Source organism: Scyliorhinus canicula, chromosome 15, assembly GCF_902713615.1.
Source record: "Scyliorhinus canicula chromosome 15, sScyCan1.1, whole genome shotgun sequence".
NCBI lineage: Eukaryota > Metazoa > Chordata > Chondrichthyes > Carcharhiniformes > Scyliorhinidae > Scyliorhinus > Scyliorhinus canicula.
Window position 1 is genome coordinate 115671133 of NC_052160.1, and position 21816 is coordinate 115692948.

Here is a 21816-nt window from a genome sequence, read left to right on the forward strand (position 1 = left end):
ACCACCAGATATCACCCCTTACATGACCCTGACTCCAACCATACCCAGACAACATCCTGGTCCCTGAACCCACCCAACAACTTCTCCACATTGTTTTACTATTGGGGGGCCAAACCGGTTCAGGAGTGCCTGCCTCTCCCTCTGTAAGACCCCCCGCCGAATCAAAGGCATGTTACCCGCTCATTGTGAACCGCTCCAGAAGTCGAAAGAACCCTTTGAGCAGAAAGACCGTACGACACTGAAACAATAGCTCGAGTCTTGGCACGATATTCATCTTAATGGCCTGCACCTGGCCCGCCAGAGAAAATGGAAGGTTGTCCCATCTCTGCAAATCCACCCTCACCCTACTTGCCAAACGAGTAATGTTCAGCTTGCGAAGCCACATCCAGTCTCGCGCCACTTGGACCCCCAGATAGCAAAAGCTAGTCCCAATGCACCGAAAGGGCAGCCCCTTCACCCCAACTCACCCCACCCCACCAAACCAGGCCAACCACAAAAAACTCACTCTTCCCAACATTCAACTTGTACCCCGAAAACAAACCAAACCTGTCCAATATCCACATAACATCAGCATCACCGTCTGTGGTCCCTTACATACAAAAGATTACAAAGATACCCTGCGGTCCACTGCCTCCCACTCCCCATAAACGCTCTCCAATTGTCCGAGGTCCTCAAAGCAATTGCCAATGGCTCAATCACCAATGCGAATAATAACAGGGACATAAGACAATCCTGCTTCGCCTCCCTGTACAACCCAAGGGACCCAGAGTTCACGTTGTTAGTTCGCACACTGGCCGATGGGTGCCTCGTACAACAAGAGCACCCATGACACAAACCCAGGCCTGAACTAAAACTTCCCCAGAACCGTAAACAAACATCTCCATGTAACCCTATCAAGGGCCTTCTGTGTTGAATGCCCCACCGCAGGCGCCAGAACCACACATCAAATTAGTCGACAGCTTCCTGCCCTTTACAAAGCACATCTCGTCCTCACCCACAACCTCCAGAAGACACGGTTCCAACCTCAACACTAAAACCTTAGCTAGAAGTTTTGCATCCATATTAAGCAGACAAATCGGCCAATTCGACCCACATTCCGTGGGATCTTTAAAGAAGGAGGGAGATAGAAGCCTGTCCCCAATATCCAGAAGGGACCTCGGTGGCAGTGAATCATTATACATCCCCAGCAACAATGGGGCCAACCGATCAACAAATATCTTATAATATTCTCCCAGGAACTCATCTTGCCTCGGCCCCTTCCCAGACTACTTCTTCCCCAAAAGTCGTTTGCACCTCCTACAGTCCAACACCGCCTCCAAATCTTCACGCAACCCCTCCACAACCTTCGCAACCCTCGATAAATCCAATCCTACTTCAGATGGTTCAATAATTGCTAACTTCCTAAATAATCTAGACATCCCTTCTTTAGGTGTGTACAGGAGCAGAGACTTCAACGATCTTTTGCGCCGAGGCGAGATCACGAATTGCATTACGTAAGTTAATGCAGAGCAGTAAAGCCAAGACGTCTTCCCTATTGATTTTTTAAATATTTCTCCACTCAACTTGCGAGTCATGTTCAATGACTCATAGTCTTGTGGTCCCTACCCCCTACATTAACTCAAGCCTCCATTTCAGTTCTCAAAAAAGACAGGGACCCCAAGAGTGCGGCTCTTATCGGTCTAGGTCTCTCCTAAATGCAGATGTAAAGCTACTAGCCAAGGTATTGGCGCACCGTTTGAACATAGAACATACAGTGCAGAAGGAGGCCATTCGGCCCATCGCGTCTGCACCGACCCACTTAAGCCTTCACTTCCACCCTATCCCCATAACCCAATAACCTCGCCTAACCTTTTTGGTCATGAAAGGACAATTTATTATGGCCAATCCATCTAACCTGCACGTCTTTGGTCTGTGGGAGGAAACCGGAGCAGCTGGAGGTCACCCTGATATAATCTATGGGGACCAAACTGGCTTCGTAAAGGATCGCCAGTTATCTGCAAACGAACAGCATCTCCTCAATATCATACTTTCCCCGGCTGCCTCGAGGTGGTTTTCTTCCTGGATGCGGAGAAGGCTTTTGACAGAGTGGAATGGGATTGTATGTTTACAATCTTGGGTAGGTTTGGGTTTGGCCAAATGTTTATTTCATGAATCTGCCTTCTTTACACCTACTGTACCGCACCGTAACTCTTCGCATTTGAAGTACTTTCCCCTATCCAGGTAAACCAGTCAGTGATGTCCCCTGTCCCCAGTGCTCTTCACCTATTGCTATAAACCTGTTGAGATTTTCCATCATTTTCTCTTTTAGTTTCAGATTCCAGCAGCCGCAGTAATTTGCTTTTATCCAATTAACATTTTTTTGGATATGCATAATTCTTATTGCTTAAATAAAAGTTTTCTTTTACAATGATGTTACGTTGCCTTCTTCAGGATTAAATCAAAAAGGACATTCCTAATATTGGCAACCCAGAGACTACTTGCTGGCCAATAACCACTCAAACAAAGATGATATCCACTTCAATCCCCTTTTATTTGTATGTTTTCAAGGGTCAAAGGTTCCACTGAGGCATGAATGAGAAGAAATGAGGTCTTATTAGAGACTTGTCAGTGAAGGAGTACACAGCAGTTCATTCAGTCTCCACCTGAAATAAATCAAAGGATATGCAATTATGAATCCTACATGAGTCTTCTGTACTCCAGCAGTGGTAAACTCAATTCTTCCATGGATTACCTCAGACTCATAGGAACAAAACGTGAGGAGGGAAATGCGGCAATAACCTTTGTGCAATGTGTGCGTCATTTGAGTGAAGACCGCTTGGATTGAGAAAGTTCATGACATAGTGCAACTCAATAGTGGGATACCTCTCAGATTTGAAGAATTGCGGTCACTAAGAAGTGTGCATTAGATACGCTGATCATCTATGTAACCTTTTCTGAAGGCAGTGAGATGATCCAAATACTGTATGACACACAAAAAGAAAATGTGCTCACCACTTTACATCCTCTATGCTTCACAGCCAATGGGTTTCTTCGGAAATGGAGCTGATGTTGTTACATAAGGGAACAAAGCAACCAATTCACAATCAGAAAGTTCCCAAAAAAGGCAAAAAAAACAGATGACCAAACGATCCAAATTACTTGATGGAGGAATATTGGTCAAAATTGCAATAAGACCAGAGGATCCTTCACATCCAGCTGAACAGGCAGACAGGATCTCAATTTAATGTCTCATCTCAAGTGATGACAGTACTTCCAATAAAGCAGCACTTTTGCAGTCGAGATTGTATGGTCAAGTCCGCAATAGGGTTCAAACACAAAACTACAGACTCAAAAGGAAACCAAACTGATACTTGAATATACTTAAAAAGCCTTATTGTCCCAGTTCAGCTGTCAATTCATACCAGGAATATCATGTTCACACATAATTAACCTGCTCAGAAATATCTGCCTCAGTGCCAGTTGTTCCATCCATTCTCATTCCTGAAGAGTGTCCAAAGTGATGATCTATTCTCCACATCAGGACTATTCAAAAATATTAGATTTCACACTTGAATTATTTGTGGATACAAAAGTGAAATCAATCATATTTAGACAATGAAAATGGGTGTGGAATATATTATAAATCTAACATTGAAAAAATAAGGTTCCATGAATAAATACTTAAATCCAAAGTGCCATTAACTGCAGCCGGAGTCCTCAATCATCCTCTTTCGGGAGAACATCTGCAGACCATGCTATTTGAGACATGAATTATTAGCCAAATCAGAACTAAAATGGTAATGCTATTGTGGAAATGGTGTCAGAGTTCCAAGCATAAATAAGTCTTCCTTTGATTTTCCGAATCCATCTTACAATATCCTAATATGTTCATCTCTTAGTTTGATGAATTAACCTTAATTCTGGTGGTTTTCATCTTGTGCAAACAGCTGTGACAATCACAGCCATTTATCAAAATTTTTTATATATACAGTGGACCCTGTAAATTAGGGACACCTAATGCACTTGAATATGGTGCCCTTTTGATTGCAATAATCCTTATTTTCAGAATGACCATATGTACAGTCAATCAGATTAGCCCAATTTCCCAGGACTGGCTATATCGCCTACAATGTTCCACCTTTCATTATGCCCCCATTTGGAATTATGTCTATTTCGGGATACCTGGCAGCAGGATGGGACTTCAGCTCATTTTCTGTTGTTAGGTTTCCTGGTTCATTGCCCGTGCAAGATCTTTCCATTGAGAGAAGAATGCTGTGATCCTGGAATCTACTGTGTCTGCATAGGGCAACATGGCTGGGGGAAGAACGGACTACTGGGAGATCAAGCAAAATTGGGAAAATTGAAGTCCTGCAAACCCTGCTCAGGACTCCTTCCCTCCACCTGTTTTAAATGTTGTGCAGTTGTTAGGGTGCTGTTGACAGCTCATTGGTAGCTGATGTACCAGTGAAGTGAGATGCAATCTTCCAATGGCAGCTTTACTTTTTCCCCATTCGCTTCAGCATCTCAAGTGTTTTTTGTTGCGTTAGGAGTGTTCTGCTTGCATCTTTCCTCCTGCATGGCTGTTTTTGCAATCTGCACCCATCCTCTTCACCAAATTCAGCGGCACGGTAGCACAGTGGTTAACACTTCTGCTTCACAGGGTCCCAGGTTCGACTCCCTGCTTGGGTCACTGTCTTTGCGAAGTCTGCACATTCTCCGTGTCTGTGTGGGTTTCCTCTGGGCACTCCGGTTTCTTCCCAAAAGTCCCGAAAGACATGCTTGTTAGGTGATTTGGACATTCCGAATTCTCCCTCGGTGTACTGAACAAGCGCCGGAGTGTGGCGACTAGGGGATTTTCACAACAACTTCATTGCAGTGTTAATGTAAGCCTACTTGTGACAATAATAAAGATTATTATAAATAAAGTTTCAAATAACTCATAATATTTGACAGGAATGGAAAGAAGTGAATTCTTATCACCCAAGTCAAATCTTCAGTTTAAACCAAAAGTACTCCCCATTGCAGTTCCTGGCTCTTTTACAATGGGTGATCGTTAACCAGCATCAATTGCAGCAGAAAATCCAAGCTGTCACTGGGATACAACTATGCAATCATTCAATCCCAGCAATACAGTGGTCTTTTTGCCACATTTATGTTGGACAAAGAGATCGCCATTCCACAAAAGCCAGGTCTTTCAGTTTGCCATCTCATGCTTAACTGCACGCCCCATGTTTTAAGTTGCAAATAGACTTGGTGCCTTGAAGGCTGTCCATAGTTCATAACTTAAATGTTGGTGGTTTGCAAGCATTGCTTGTATCAATTTAAATGCAAGTTATTTAGGACAGCCAATATGCATCTGCTTTGTTTGCAGCTGTCCGCTTTTCTGGGTGTGTCCACCACACACAAGAGCATGCAATCATGGGCATACTAAGGTATCATTTATAAACACTTTATGGGCAACCTATCAACACATCAAGGAATAACAGAGGGCTAACGACTATTAGCATCTCCAATGATCAAGAACATGAAGCTCTCCAATAATGCTCATAGAAGTATAAACAAATCCTTACCTGAAGATACTGACAGTTGTACTTCACTATTCGATTTGACCACTTTTCCATTCCTTTTAACCTCATCGATTGATTCAGATTGCTGCATTTTCTCTCCAGGAGATTCCTTCAATTTATTGTGGTTCTGAATGACCTGAGCAGCTGTTGCCATTGCAACCTTTGAATTAAGGCTTTGGGAGGCAAAAGACGTGAACTCCTCTTCTTCATCATCCCCAATATCCCAAGCATCACTGGTGCTTTTTGCAAACTCGTGGAAACTTGAGGCTCTCTTAGATTTGGACTGTGCGTACATCTTAGAACCTTCTTTAAGCAAGCTGCAAGAAGAAACAAACATAAATCAACGTGAAAACTACATTGAAACTCCATCCCAGAATCATGATTGGGGCTTGTTGATCCATAAATTAATTATAGTCAAAATGGCAATTCTATAATTTTAATATTATCTGCAAAAATAAAATTAGTATTAATTAGCCATAAACGGATTACACTAATCACTGCACATTTTATACAATTTTTTTAAAAAAATCATATCATAGCATAGGAGTTCACAAAACTAATGATTAGAATTTACATCCAAACAGGAAATAGAGCTATTTGCTGAAGGGAACTGCATCTTTAGTCATCCAGACAAAATGTTCAGCATAATAACAATAAGTATTAATTGACTAAATTTTGTACTAGACATGAAAACTTCCCACACTCCAGTATAAATGACAATTGCCTCAAGCAGTTATCAAGCACAGCGACAATTATTGCAATCTAGCTCAGAACGAGCATCAAGCTTTCCATACCTGAAACATATTGACATCATATTGCTTCAGGGAGTTAGTAGATCAGAACAAATTTATTTTGACAGTGCAGACAGCAATTCATTCTGCTGGAAATGTTTTATAACCTTCACGGCAGCCCGCAAAGTCTCATTTTCTAGACCAATCTGACACGTATGATCTAATACATTTCATGAGCATTATATCATGAGCTAACAATTATTATGTGTTCATTGTATAAAATTGGTATCTAAATAGCAAATCATATGCACTCTTCATTAAAAAATGTAGGAAGAAAAAGCTGATTTTCACAGAATTAAGATTTACAAAGCAACATTAAATGGACATAAAACATAAAAATCGTTGTGATACACATAACTGATTAACTAATTCACTTCAGTCAGGGATACAAAGTCCACCAAAAGTGTGTTGTGCTTCTGGAAGGCAATGACAATCACAGTAACAAAATAACCACTGCCTATCATTTTAATTCTCAACCTTGCTCCTACCCGGATCTCTCAGTCTTCGGACTTCTGCAGCGTTCCAATGAAGTTCAACACAAGCTGGAGGAAAAGCTGAGGCACTTTCCAGCCTACCGGACATAACCTCTGTCTTTGCTTTTGGTTTTGATGTTACTGTCTTTGCTTTTGGTAGGTGACTGTTGATCATTCTGCCATGCACACCTCCTCACTCGGAATCTTTTGCATCTTTCTTTGTTCCATAACCATGCTCTTTGGCTTTTCACACCAAGACTTTCTTCTGTCCTACTTTACCTAACCCGATCAGGATATATTTTCTCCTCAAATGCAGCTATGCTAATTGCCTCAACTACCTCATGTGGGAGATATTAAAACTAAAAATATTTTGCCTGCAGGGTCCCCAACAATGTCCTAACTATGGGACTGCATTGGGGAGCTGATGCAACCCATCTCTCCAGAAGTTTAGTATCAACGTCTCCCTTCCCACTTTCTGCCCTACAATACTGGAACAAGCCATTTCGACTGACTGGTCTATGCTGGTATTTATACTATGCACAAGTCTCCTTCCACCCTACTTTATCGAATGCGATCAGGATGTAGTGATCCTCGCCTGAGTGTGTACAGAAGGGGCTGATGGGAAATAGAAGTACCACCAGGGGGCAGCGTGGGGACATATAAGAAGGACGCCGAAGGCCCGCCCTCGCCCACTTGGACTGGAGAGTCAAGGAGGCAGGACGCGGAAGTTGAGCTCAGGGCTGCAAGTCTTTTGGGCCTAGTTGCAGAGCATAGAAAAGCAGTACATTCACAAGTGCAATTCTGTAAGTAAAAGCCAACAAAGTAATTTATTGTGGAGCACAATAAACCATCCTTCAACTTCAGGGGGCAGCAGGGTAGCATGGTGGTTAGCATAAATGCTTCACAGCTCCAGGGTCCCAGGTTCGATTCCCGGCTGGGTCACTGTCTGTGTGGAGTCTGCACGTCCTTCCCCTGTGTGCGTGGGTTTCCTCCGGGTGCTCCGGTTTCCTCCCACAGTCCAAAGATGTGCGGGTTAGGTGGATTGGCCATGCTAAATTGCCCGTAGTGTCCAAATAAAAGTAAGGTTAAGGGGGAGGTTACGGATATAGGGTGGATACGTGGGTTGAGTAGGGTGATCATGGCTCGGCACAACATTGAGGGCCGAAGGGCCTGTTCTGTGCTGTACTGTTCTATGTTCTATGTTCTAAAAACATAACACAGGATATGCTTTTTTTCCCTTTCCCCTTAAATGCAGCTGTTCAATTTGCCTCAACAACTTTGTATGGGAGATATTCAGAAGTATAAAAGGCATTTTGCCTCTGGAGTTCCAAAGAACTATCTCCTGTCTCCCCACCCTATCAGAGTTGTCCTTTTCCAACCCTCCCCCTTTCATTTACTCCTGCATGTCTAACTTTTCCCTGTTTTGATGAAAAGGTCATTGACCTGAAACTGTTTGTTCTCCACAGATGAAGCCTGATCTGCTGAGTATTTCCAGCATCTTCTGTTTTTACAACAATATAATCACTATTTATTCTGGTGACCGGCAAGTGAAGCATTCAGTACAAGCACACGCTATGTTGCATCTCCAACCTGTGCAGACTTCCCTCTTGCATCTCAAATACAACTTTACAACACAACTATACATGCGCATCAGACATCTGTACTTTTCTAGCGTGGTAGACTTCAGATGTAGCATGGTGTCAAAAGGCTTGTATAGAGAGGTTGTGTGTTATATGGAGAGAACTTGTTATGTGGATATATTGAGAGGTGTATGAAGATAGATATACACACACACACAAAGATCTGCTTCACAGGTACTACTGCCACAATTCCATAAGGAATAAAGTTAAGAACAAGAACGAAGAACAGTACAGCACAGGAACAGGCCCTTCAGCCCAAAGTCTGTGCCGATCATGATGCCTATCTAAACTGAAACCTTCTGCACTTCCAGAGTCCGTATCCTTCAATTCCCATTCTATTCATGTATTCAATGTATAAGTGAAAAGCATTACAAGTAGATGATTGTGCTGACTTCCTTGCTATCAACTATTATGAAAAAGTAGAAAAGCATAAATTCAGAAAAGCATTACCACCCATCATTCTGAGCGACAGATCTCAGCTCCAGAACAAATAGTGAATCGAATCACATTCCAGAGACACAGGATATTTGTTTTCTTATCATTGTGGTCCATTACCGAATTTTTTAATTGATTACACACAACTAGATGGTTCACAAAAAACAAGGATGGTCAATCGACCACCTTTAGCTCATCGATTCCATAAAGTCTCTAATCAAAACAATTATTTCTTAAATGATTATATGGTTTTACCTATCTTAGTTTGCATTCATCACTATGTGAAGTGCAACTCCTAACACAATTTCAAACTCGAAGCACAGTGCCAAATTCTCTCACAATCACTTGCCTCACTCCATTTTGATGCCATCAAATGATCCAACCATTAGCTCTCTTAGTGGCAACACCTTCCTCTACATTCTCCACTTCCTTCAAAACACATGTCCTCAGTGAACACAAATTCCATTTATCTCTCAGTATATTATCTCAATCACTAAATTGTAACTTTGTGTCATCTTGACACAGCTGATAGCATGTTCACGTCAAAGTCAAGATCTCAGCACAGATAGGCAGCACGGTGGCACTGCTGCCTCACAACACCAAGGACCCAGATTAAATTCCAACCTTGGATGAGTGTCTGCGGAGTTTGCACTTTCCGCGTCTGCGTGGGCTTCCTCCAAGGTAGGGTGCTCTTTCGGAGGGTAGGTGTAGACTCGATGGGCTGAATGGCCTCCTTCTGCACTGAAGCGATTCTATGATTGGACTTGTTCTATGATCTATGTAGGACACCACTTCAGCATACTATGAAGGATGAGCTGCACTGTGAAAAGTGCCACCTTTTGGGCGAGATGTTGAATGAAAGCCACATCTTTCTCTTAGTGGAATTATTCTAAAAAATACAAGATTTTCCTTTGTTTGGCCAACATTCATTCCCTCCTACAACATCACAGAAAACCTGATAAAATAATCAATGCTGTCTGAAACACGTTAAGGTCTGCATATTGCATTGTGCTTGCTGCACAAGAGACTACTTTACAAAAGTAAGTCACTGGATGTGAAGTATTTGGGTCATCTTGAAAATCCGATAAAACCTACAGAAAATACGGGTGGTTCTTTTTCTTTCTTCCTCCTTGTCCTCAAGGAGACAGTAAATACAAATTTCAATTCTTCAAAAAGGATAGCTTATTAAAATCTCTTTGAAGATTAAGTCAGCAAGTGACTTTGAGGCTCCCTCTTAACATTGTTGACCTCAGCCATGTTCAGGGACCTCAATGTGAACTGACACAATTGCACATTCATCATAGCTTCTTCCAAGAAGTTCCCTTCCTTGGCAAGAAATTATTTTTCCATTCGTAGGTCTCAATAGTGCTAAGATAAGCCCACAGTAATCACATTTTTGGAAACAATTCAAGGAAAAGCATGCCGCCTGCAAGTGATCTCTCGCCCATCTCCAGTATCCATACCCCAGTCATGACTTTTGTCACCTTATAGATTTTAATCAGGAAGATTGAAGGCATTGTCCTCACCCGCTACAAATTTCTATTATTCCCAAGGAGCAGTTTCCACCCTTTGTCTCAAACTGAACCAGGTTGTTTCAACTTCAGCATCCTATTCGACGTCTGACCATCAGAATTCTTATCCTGCAGATGATGGAAACTAAAATAACAAAATGCCGAAAACACACTCAAACAGGTCAGGCGACATCAGTGGAGAATGAAAGAGTTCACCTTTCAGCTCAATGAGCTTTCAGATAGAAGGCCAGTGACATGAAATGTGAACTCTGATTTTCTCTCTCCACAGATCCCGCCTGACCTGCTGAGTATTTCCAGAATTTTCCATTTTATTCTCTCAGACAAAGATGGCCTAATTCCATTTCTATGGCATTGCGTTCTTCTGCTCCAATCCTAGCCAACTTGTCACTGAAATGTTCATTCATGATAGCTCCAGATTAATTTATTTTAATCTTCTGTGCTTCACTGTTCAGAAACTCTGGAAAACCGTGGGCAGCACGGTAGCATTGTGGATAGCACAATCGCTTCACAGCTCCAAGGTCCCAGGTTCGATTCCGGCTTGGGTCACTGTCTGTGCGGAGTCTGCACATCCTCCCCGTGTGTGCGTGGGTTTCCTCCGGGTGCTCCGGTTTCCTCCCACAGTCCAAAGATGTGCAGGTTAGGTGGATTGGCCATGGTAAATTGCCCTTAGTGTCCAAAATTTCCCTTAGTGTTGGGTGGGGTTACTGGGTTATGGGGATAGAGTGGAGGTGTTAACTTTGGGTAGGGTGCTCTTTCCAGGAGCCGGTGCAGACTCGATGGGCCGAATGGCCTCCTTCTGCACTGTAAATTCTATGTTACTGTGGTGACTGGATCCCTGGTCACACCACGGCCTGCTCATCCAGCAACCCCCATACTATATTGGATCCTGTCCAATACCTGCCCATACCTATGGGGTCCCCATAATACCACATTTAATTATCACCTGGGTGTTTAAGACTACCCCTTCCCTGTCTCTGAAACTTTGTCCAGCCCTTACGACAAGGGGCGGCACAGTGGTTACCACTGCTGACTCAGGGACCCGGGCTTAATTCCGGCCTTGGACGACTGTGTGGTGTTTGTACATTCTCCCGGTGTCTACATGGGCTTTTTCTGGGTGCTCCGGTTTCCTCCCACTGTCCAAGGATGTGCAGGTTAGGTGGATTAGCCATGCTAAATTTCCCCTTGTCCAAAAAGTTAAATGATTGGTTTAGGGTGGACTTAAGTAGGGCTCCCAAGAGCCGGTGCTGAATGGCCTTCTTCTGCACTGTAAATTCTATGATGGATCCCCTAACTTTCCATTCATCTGACTCTGGCTGATTGTATGTTCCCTTCTGCCTTCATATGCCTGGGTTCCAGGCTCTAAAATTTTCTCCCTGAACCCCTCTGCTTTTTCACCTCAATCTCCTCCTGAAAACTTGTTCTAGTAGTCGTTTCTTTTGGTCATGCTCATTTAGCACTGGGGCAGTTTTTAGTTAAACCTCTGAAATACCTGGCAATCTGTTTCTATGATATATACGCTACTTAAATCCATGCTGCTTTGAGAGTCTTCAGGACGTTATTATTCTTTCCCTATATTATCTTAATCCTACCAGGACTAACATCACTGGCCCCCTTCCTGTCCTCTTGTTACTCATTCAAACTTTTAACTTGATTAGTAATGGTCAAGACCTAGGCAGGCACTCAATATCTTGTACTTGTTGTCTTTGTGACACGTCATTCACTTTCACAAATTAAGAACCAAATTAACGTGGCGCAAACATACCTTAGCATCATAATTCCCTTAGTTGTCTGTACGCAGAAATTTACAAGAAATTATATTTTATCAGCTGAAAAGCATCTGGATGGGTGCTAAGCCCACTGCCAACAGCCGGGCCCATTTAGCAATTTTACCACAGGCATCCTCCCAATTAGCCACCTGTGGATCCTAAAGGGCAGACTCGCCATGTTGTCAGCCCAATCACAACTCAGATGCCTCAGCAGGACCACCAGAGGTGCTGAGGAATACAAGAAATATCACGATCACGGACAGGTAATGAGGGGAAAGAAATGTAAACGTGCAGGATTGAGAGTCAGATGGGAAACCACTGCAGGAAGGCCATTAAGGCTGCAGCCTTCCCTGCTTGCGGCCCATGAAACCTTTCCACACCACAAGCTGTGACTGGGAGACTGCTTCCATTTAGCTGGCAGCCTCCCCATACAACGGGAGGTCAGCCCGATGTTGGCATAATGCCGATGGTAAAATGGTTTTGAATTGAAGAAATGATCTGTCCACATTTAGTGCTGCCACTGGTGAAGTGCCGCTGTTGGTAAAATGCCCCAACAGTTGGGAGTCAATCTGACCAGACTTCCAAGCCTTCCTTCCCTTCTCCCAGGGAGTGGTGGAATTCAGACCTACAGGACATTTAGCCCAGCTAATCCAGCACTTAGGCTACACTTTCATCCACTTTATCCAACACTGGCAAGTATATATTTCTATTCCTTTCTCCTTCAAAGCAGCTATGCTATTTGCCTCAATTACTTAATGTGGGAGATATTCAAAATTATAACCTTTGCCTGTAGAGTTCCTAAGAACTATCTCAAAAAAAATTGTCACGCCTATCAAATCATTTGTTTTGCCCCTACATAGTGTACTTTTACTCTTATTAAAAAAAAAGCTAATTAAATGTCTTATTCAACTAAACCTGGATTCTAGGGATACATAATGAACCATATCCAACTTTCCCCGATAATACAACAAAGTTTCTGAGCTGCTGGAAGTGTAGACTATTCCAGCATGCAAACAAACTTTAAGTGGCAATATCCAATTATCACATAAATCTAACTGCTTGGTATTAAATGCTTAATAGCATCATAATAGCAAAATGCTCAGATTTTCCCATTTACCATAAGAAATTTATTCAATTTATACTTTGTATTTTAACAGGATCACATACTTAGTGGGGCAAAAAAAATGTGGCATGACTCATTCTCATTAGTAACTCAAAAGCTGCAGGCCCAATTTTCTGAGCTTAGAGTATCATGGTTCCTCTATTACAAGAGCACAGATTTCAAGTAAATGGCAGAAGGATTAGAGGAGAGTTGAGAAATTATTTCTCAGGTGGGTCTACGAACATACAAATTAGGAGTAGGAAGTCATCCAGCAACTCGAGCCCACGTCGCCACTCAATAAGACGATGGCTGATCTAATTGTAACCTCCTTTCCACATTCCCACCTCCCCCTGACCCTAACAACCTTTCATAGAATTTACAGTGCAGAAGGAGGCCATTCGGCCCATCAAGTCTGCACCGGCTCTTGGAAAGAGCACCCTACCCCCTACCCAAGGTCAACACCTCCACCCTATCCCCATAACTCAGTAACCCCACACAACACTAAGGGCAATTTTGGACACTAAGGGCAATTTATCATGGCCAATCCACCTAACCCGCACATCTTTGGACTGTGGGAGGAAACCGGAGCACCCGGAGGAAACCCACGCACACACAGGGAGGATGTGCAGACTCCGCACAGACAGTGACCCTAGCCGGAATCGAACCTGGGACCCTGGAGCTGTGAAGCGATTGTGCTATCCACAATGCTACCGTGCTGCCCTTTACCCCTTTACTCATCATTAATCTATCTAACTCTGCCTTAAAAATATTCAGACTGCTTTCACCGCCTGCTTTCAAGACCCTGAGGAAAAAATGTTTCTCCTTATCTCAGCCTTAAATAGGCAACCCATTATTTTTAAAACAGTGACCCCTTGTTCTAGATTCTCCCACAACAGGAAGCATCCCTCCCATATTCAGTCAAGTTACCTCTTTCTCTTCTGAACTCGAGCAAATATATGTTTGGTCTGTAAAATCTTTACTCATAAAACAACCTCCCAATCTAGGGATTAGACTAATAAACCTTCTCTGGATTGCTTCCAATGCATTTACATCCTTCTTGAAATAACAAGACCAATATTGTATACGGTACTCCAGAGATGATCTCTCCAATGCCCTGTGTAACTGAAGCATAACCTCTCTACTTTTGTATTCAATTGGCCTTGCAATAAGGCTATTCCATTATCTTTCCTAATTACTTGCTGTACAGGCATACTAACCTTTTGCAATTCATGTATGAGGATACTCAGATCCCTCAACATCTTTATGCTCTTCAATCTGTCACTATTTAGATAAAAAGCTTTTTTTTTGTAATTCTTCCTGCCTAAATGGACAATGTCTTATTTTTCCACATCATAGAACTCACTGCCTGAGAAGTAGAGGCAGAAACCCTCATTGCACAAAATGTTTGGATTTAAACTTCATAATCACAGAATTTACAGAAGGAAGCCATTCGGCCCATCGAGTCTACACCAGCCCTTGAAAGGGCACTCTACTCAAGTTCACACCTCCACGCCATGCCCATGACCTTTGGACACTAATGAGCAATTTAGCGTGGTCAATCCACCTAACCTGCACATTTTTGGACAAAGAAGTAAACCGGAGCGCCCAGAGGAAACCCACACAGAGTCAGGGAGAAAGCACAAACTCCGCACAGACAGTCCCCGACACTGGAATTGAACCCGGGTCCCTGGAGCGGAGAAGCAGCCGTACTAACCACTGTGTCACCGTGTTGCCCTTGAATTGCTGTAACTAGAGGGCAATGGACCAAAATCTGTAAAGTGGATTTAAGCCAAGTCTTCCAGTTGTCACTAACAGCATTGGCTGAATCCATAGAATCTCTACAGTGCAGAAGGAAGCCATTTGACCCATCGAGTCTGCACTGATCCTCCAAAAGAAACTCCCCATCCTATCCCTGTAACCCCACACAGTGATCATGGTCAATCCACAACATTGCACAACTTTGCCTGTGGGATGAAACTGGAGTACCCCGAGGAAACCATACAGACACAGGGAGAACGTGCAACAGTCGCCCAATTCCAGAATCGAACTTGGGTCCCTGGCGCTGTGAGGGATTGTGTTCCCCACTGTGCCACCCAGAATGGTCTCTTCCTATGTTGTAAATATTCTATGTTTTTAATCGGAGTTATGCTAATTAAACCCAATTATTTTCAAATAAGAGTGGAGTTATCCCCATACCTAAAACTGAGAAGGTAAACGTAACCCCAACAGCTGAATTTTAGGGAGCAGTACTGTGCCGGTGTTTTAAAGCTGTAGTTTATTAAATTAATTAGATTGGGAGAAAACATTATAAATTGATGCTACATAAAAATTATTCGTTTTGAAGAATAAGTGTCAAATCTACTTTCATTCTGCATAAGATCTAAGACTATAAAGGGCAGTTTTATTTTTCATAAGGGCAGCTATCTTGCTGTTAGAAGAAACATGTTTTCTGAATTGCAAGATAAGGTTTTTTGAAAAAGGGTAGTGTTCATGAGACATAAAGATCACCTCTTGTGTACATATTACTAGAATAAACATCAATTTTTATAAAACAGTTAGAAATTCAGTGTATAAATATTTCAAATATTTCCAACCAGAAGTATGAACTGATCAGCTTTAAATGTTACTGGCTTCATAACTGCTTGCCTTCCGAATAAAGTCATGATTCACAAGGCAACTAATCCAGTTCCAAGTTCAGTCTTTTACAGGCTTGCACTTAATGATCTTTATGACCTTCGCTGCTCCCTTATAGAGAGATTGCAGTATTTGTTTTAATTATAAAGGGCAGGAAACTTTGCTGCACCTTTCACAACATCTCTAACCGAGCAGGAAGGTGGCAATCTATTCCCAGCCTCCTACCAACATCATCATGAACGAACTGCAAATTCTCAGTAAATTCTCAATGCGTCAAATCCCAGGGGAACTGCCTTGAAATGCAGGTTAAGTAGCCTTGCAATAGCTGCAGAGGCCTAATTTGCCACATGCCACAAAGAATCGAGCACGAGTTTGTAGTCGAAGGAAATAACTTTATTTGCAATTACATATATACAACAGCAGTAGTACTTCACCACTGCTCTCTCCTCTAGTTGGTACCACACTGGCCAGCTCTATTTATGCAAGTGACTCACTCTGCGAATGATTTCTCCGTCCTCCTCATTGGGGGAGCTCATACTCACTAAGGATTGTGGGATCGTCAATAGTCCCCAGCCAATAGTAATCAGGCAGGTTATAACACACGTGTTCTCTATGTAGTTCGATATGCCTAGAAAAGCGAGATGGCCGTATTCAGGCATATGCACTACTCAGGCTGCCTTAAACCACGTTGGCAGTGTTACTTGGACATTGGGGTGGGCAGCCATTCTCATCCTTTTCCTTGCATGAGAGAATGCCTGTTGTTGAAGCTTTCCAAATTTTTTGGCGGAATCGTCCACTCTTTCACAATGTCCACTTTCTGCTTCAAGCCACAGGTTTCCACTTGCGCCATCAACTTCACCTTCTCTACAAGTGACAATACTTTTAACGTCACAGGTTTCACCATACTCACAGACTTTGTCAAATCGATTCACATAGAACCCTCGATGTGAAACTATGGCTTGTCGAGCCTTTCATAGTTGAGCACTTCTAGTTCTAACCACCCCACTCTAATTGTTCAGCGTGGTCACACAACCTCTGGCAGAAGAGGCAGTTTCCTCGCACAGTGGAAGTAACTCTTCTGTGAAGGATTTCAGCATTAATTTTCTTGCTATTGCCAGACAAAGTTTGGTTAAACCGGATCAAGCACTTTGGAATTCCGGCTAATCACAGGCATTGCTCTATGGGTTTTTATCGTTATTGGCGAGAATGGTTGATAACTTTAACACAAATTGAATTTTGCAACATTCAAGCTTGACTGATCAAGATTTAGTTGTTTTAGCAAAGTCAGATGAATGGACATTCGAGCTTGACTGATCAAAATTTAGTTGTATTAGCAAAGTCAGATGAATGGACATTCAAGCTTGACTGATCAAGATTTAGTTGTGTTAGCAAAGTTAGATGAATGGACATTTGAGCTTGACTGATCAAGATTTACTTGTATTAGCAAATTCAGATGAATGGACCATAGAGGACTTTTCCTTTGATGATCCTTCTATGACTTCTGTCTAGCTCTTTACCACAGTAATATATTTGAGATCAAAAACTCAATGATATGCCAAGAGAAGGGAAATTGTAAAAGCCTCATGTTTCACACATTTATTTAGATCCAAAATAGCAAACAGAACGATAAATTAATATAACAGCAAAAGCAGAAGATAATTAATTAATCCAAAGCCGGGAATGGACAGGATCCCAATATTACATCAGAAGATAATTAATTAATCCAAAACCAGGTATGGGCAGGATCCCAATATTACATCATCACAACCAAGTAAAATTATGCACCACTGAATTCATTCTTGAAAAAGTGGATTTATATTTTGGAATTAGAGACAGATAAACCTTAGGAATAGGCTAATAGCATCATGGTTAAAATTAATAATGGCCTAGGGTTTGCAATAAAATATTACTCTGAGGTTATCAGCATTCATCATTTTTTACTAAAGAATAAATCAAACAACTCCGAGTGTGACCATGTGCAGTGAATTGTAAAAATCAGGATAATGCTGCCCGAGATGTCCTGATACACGAGAAGCTTTGCTATCGCAATATCTTCCCAGAAGTCTCCAAATTTAAGACTTTAAATTTTAAAAAGTGTAATTTTTTTTGCTTGAATTTTCTGAAATTCTAGAGATAATTGGTGATGCTCTTTAAACGTGCAATGTATTCTCAACACCATACACAGGATGTTAGAAACTTGCGAATTTTGAATCTTGGGAGTGTGGAGGGAAATGTAATAGTCAATCACAAAACATGAAATGAATCTCAACTGAGATCTGGCGATGTAACAATGTTTTCAATCAGCTGATTTTAGGTACGATGTCATGATGCTGTGACACCACATGACACCATTATTGTATTTTGATTGCATTACTAGTGTTGATGGTTTGTCTTTCAAAACATTGTGTACATGTGTTTCAATCTCATCCCTACTAATATTTTCTCTATGATATGAAATAACTACAACTTTACAATTTTCCTAGAAAATTTGAAGATGGGGCTCAACTATTTGAATTTAATAATAAAACTGGGAATATTGATTGAATATACAGTCTAGTTAAGAATTTAAAATAGATAGGAGCCTGGCCAGAGGATATCCACCTGAACATCCTCAGGGAAATGAGCTCATTGACATGCAAGCCCTTAACTGTATTCTTAACACTCCACTGCATTTCTAATAGCTCACTGCACTCCAGAATGGTTCCTTTAGACCAGTGTTTTTCAAACTTTTTTGCCCGGGACCCATGTTTAACCAACCGGCCATCATTCGGGACCTACGCCGGCTGACCTTCGCCACCCACGCCAGCTGACATTCGCGACCGACCATTTTCATTTACCCATAATATGACAGGTCCTCACAATCTCACTTGCTTTGTTATACAATGTTACATTTCCGATAATGACTTCAGCTGATGATTTAAGATCTCACTGCATCCATTGAAAAAAAATCAAGAGGCTTGTCCTCAAACATGCCATGCTTAATTCTTCAAAAACATTTGAACATCGAGGGTTTTAAATTTTCATTTGTTTCAGTGTTTCCCTGTATATATCACACATGAAGTTTGAATCTGGATTTGCAGTGGCACAATTACTAACCCATACCTCTCTTTATGCTGCTTTGTTCCCGTTTTCAGTTTCTACTTCAAGGGTTGTTTTCCAGAGGCCCTGGAGTTCACACCAGCACTGCTGGCAGCTACAAAATGGAGGAATCTCTCGCACCCAGAACAGGTGACATCAGCGTATGGGGCGTGAGACCTGCTCTCTGCCGTCGCTTCCAATGGAAGGACTCCATCGTTTGCTGAAAGAAAACTGACCCCGGACAGTTTGCTGATGTCAGGAGGCGGCAGTCCATCCCTCTGGGTTCCAGGCCTGCGCACTGCTTGATCCGGCACACAGGATAGCTAGCAATATCACAAGACCGTTGCGGCCAGCATTTTCAAAAGTCGTTCACAGCCGTTTGCCATTCCTCCCAAGATCGACAAGGCCTCAATCGGTCAGGACGCATCCCTCCCGAAACCTGCCCATGGGTCAGGACCCGGAGTTTGAAAACGATTGCTTTAGATTAGGAGGGAAATGTACTCCCCATCTTTTTTTTAAAAAAGGAGACAATCTGGTAACTATAGGCCAATTAATTTGAAATGAAGAATAGGAGAGTTGCTTGAGGGACTCATTAGGGGTATAATATATGATTGCTTAAATAGAAAGTATTAGGGCACCAAGCATTGCTTTAAAGAAAAACTGAAAAAAATTAGATATCAAAAATCCGATTGACTTCTTCAAAAGATATAAAGAGAATCAGGGATATGGAGTTGAATGGGAAAGTGGAGTTGGAGTAGAAGATTGGTATGATCTTATTGAATTGCAGAGTAGGTCTACTCCTACATCGATTTCTTATGTTAAGTTGCCAAGGTTGTGAGGGAAGCCCAATAAATAGCAACCTTGACTCCTAAAAGGTTTTGGCAAGAAACTTCTCCATAAGATCGAAGCCTCTGGTATTATTAATCTCTTGAGCTGGATTGAGAACTGGCAGGAAGGTTGGAGAATTGTCGAAGATGGATTTGGATCTGTTCGGAAAGTCGCCATCAATGGCTCAGTGTTGGCCGCGTTACACTTTATTTTTCATTAACAATCCAGATGCAGGTATAGGTGTTGAGGATCTGCAAGCTGCAGATGATACTAAGATTTGGATCAATGTCAGACTGCAGATGATGATGTTCGATTGCCTCAGGAAGATCGTCATGTTTGATTAACTGGATTTGTGACCAGCAAATGATAATTAATTTGGAAAAGTGTTGTGTTATCTAGGTGAACATACATATATGCTTCAGGAAAAAGCATTCAAGTGGGTGGAGAAAGAAACTAAGGTAATCCAAGGCATGGATTGCCAAAAGATTCATGAACAATTCCAAGCGACAGTGAGAGCAAACAGGATATCAGAATGCATTTATATAACTGTCTAAAAGACAAAACAGATCTTGGGGCCACCAGCAAAATAGGCACATGCCTCTGACTTCAAAGAAAAATGCCCACAAAGAACTACCAATCTCTGTGGATATTGTCCCTTTCCCTAAAGCAGGTTGAATCTGGCACCAAGACAAGCTGGTATTTTGGCGCACAACAACAAGCAGGTAAACAACCAACCAATCACAATAATATATTCACACAGCCAAACCAGGAAGTTAAAAGCATTTAATATTTTTCACTTTCAATTAACATTTTCAGATAGCAGATTAAATTATGAGAGAATTTAAAATAGATACATAAACATTCAACAAGTTTTTTAAAATGTGATTTATTCTTATTATGAAGAAATTTGATTTTTAAGAAATATTAAATTAACTTTTCAGGTTCAGTGAAAACGCTTGGCAGTAATTGGAAGTCAGTATGCCATTAAAAACACAATCAACAGGGAGTAACTTTTTCCAAGGGTTTTTGCAGCATAAAAGTGTAAGTTCTCATCAATGCAATAGATTTCCATTGACTGTGGTCTGGGGTATCTCAATAGCAGGGGCATTTAGAATCAGCAACTTCAGGATTTCCAAATATGTCTTTGGACTTCAGGAGTTTGCTGTCAGTTTAGTGGAGTAATGTTGGTCACCGATAACAGTTTCTCCAGTGTTATGGAGCAACAGTCATGCCCACATTTTGTCTTTGATAAAGCCGGGGCCAGGCCTCAGTTAGAATACTGTGCCCAGTTCTGGTCTCCTCACATGGTGGATGACATTAAGTCTTTGGAAAGGAGAACCACTACACAATTTTAAAATATTCCAGCCATCAAGCAAAGCTAAACAAACAATCGGGCATCTACACTTTAGAAAAGCATAGACTTGGGATGTCCTGATCAAGGTTTCATTTGACAAAGGAAACAGATTGTGTTATCGTTGATAATTTGTGTTCCAATTAAATAGTTTAAGGAGTGCCAATGGTCGCAATTTTAAGTTGTACAAGGGCAGCTGCCAAGACATGGTTGATTAAAGAAGATATTATTACAATATTGAGGAAGGAGATTAGCACAGTTTATGTGGAATCTGTATGGAAGCATAGCACAACACACTCTCGCCTGCATCAATGGCTCCGAAGTGGAGATTGTCGATAGCTTGTTGTTCCTGGGGGTCACCATCACCAACAATCTGTCCTGGTCCACTCACGTTGATGCAACAGTCAAGAAAGCCCAACAACGTCTCTACTTCCTACGGAAGCTAAAGAAATTTGGCATGTCTGCATCGACTCTCACAAACTTCTACAGATGTGCGATAGAGAGCATCCTATCCGGCTGCATCCCAACCTGGTATGGCAACTGCTCGGTCCAAGACCGCAAAAAAACTGTAGAGTGTGGTGAACTCAGCCCAGCATATCACACAAGCTTGCCACCCCCACATTGATTCCGTATTCACCTC

At 41.9% G+C, this 21816-nt stretch overlaps 1 protein-coding gene across 6 annotated transcripts in view; it reads right to left on the minus strand.

The window, feature by feature from the left end:
• LOC119979117 (TBC1 domain family member 22B-like) overlaps positions 1 to 21816 on the minus strand; it is a 355807-nt gene that overhangs the window by 298932 nt on the left and 35059 nt on the right. For 5 of the 6 annotated variants that reach the window (XM_038821122.1, XM_038821126.1, XM_038821121.1 and 2 more), the window contains one exon: positions 5550 to 5863. In XM_038821122.1, coding sequence (XP_038677050.1) covers positions 5550 to 5863 — 314 coding nt within the window. Of the gene's footprint in view, positions 1 to 5549; positions 5864 to 6825; positions 7169 to 21816 lie in introns of those variants that run through there. The other variant, XM_038821124.1, reaches the window with a different exon arrangement.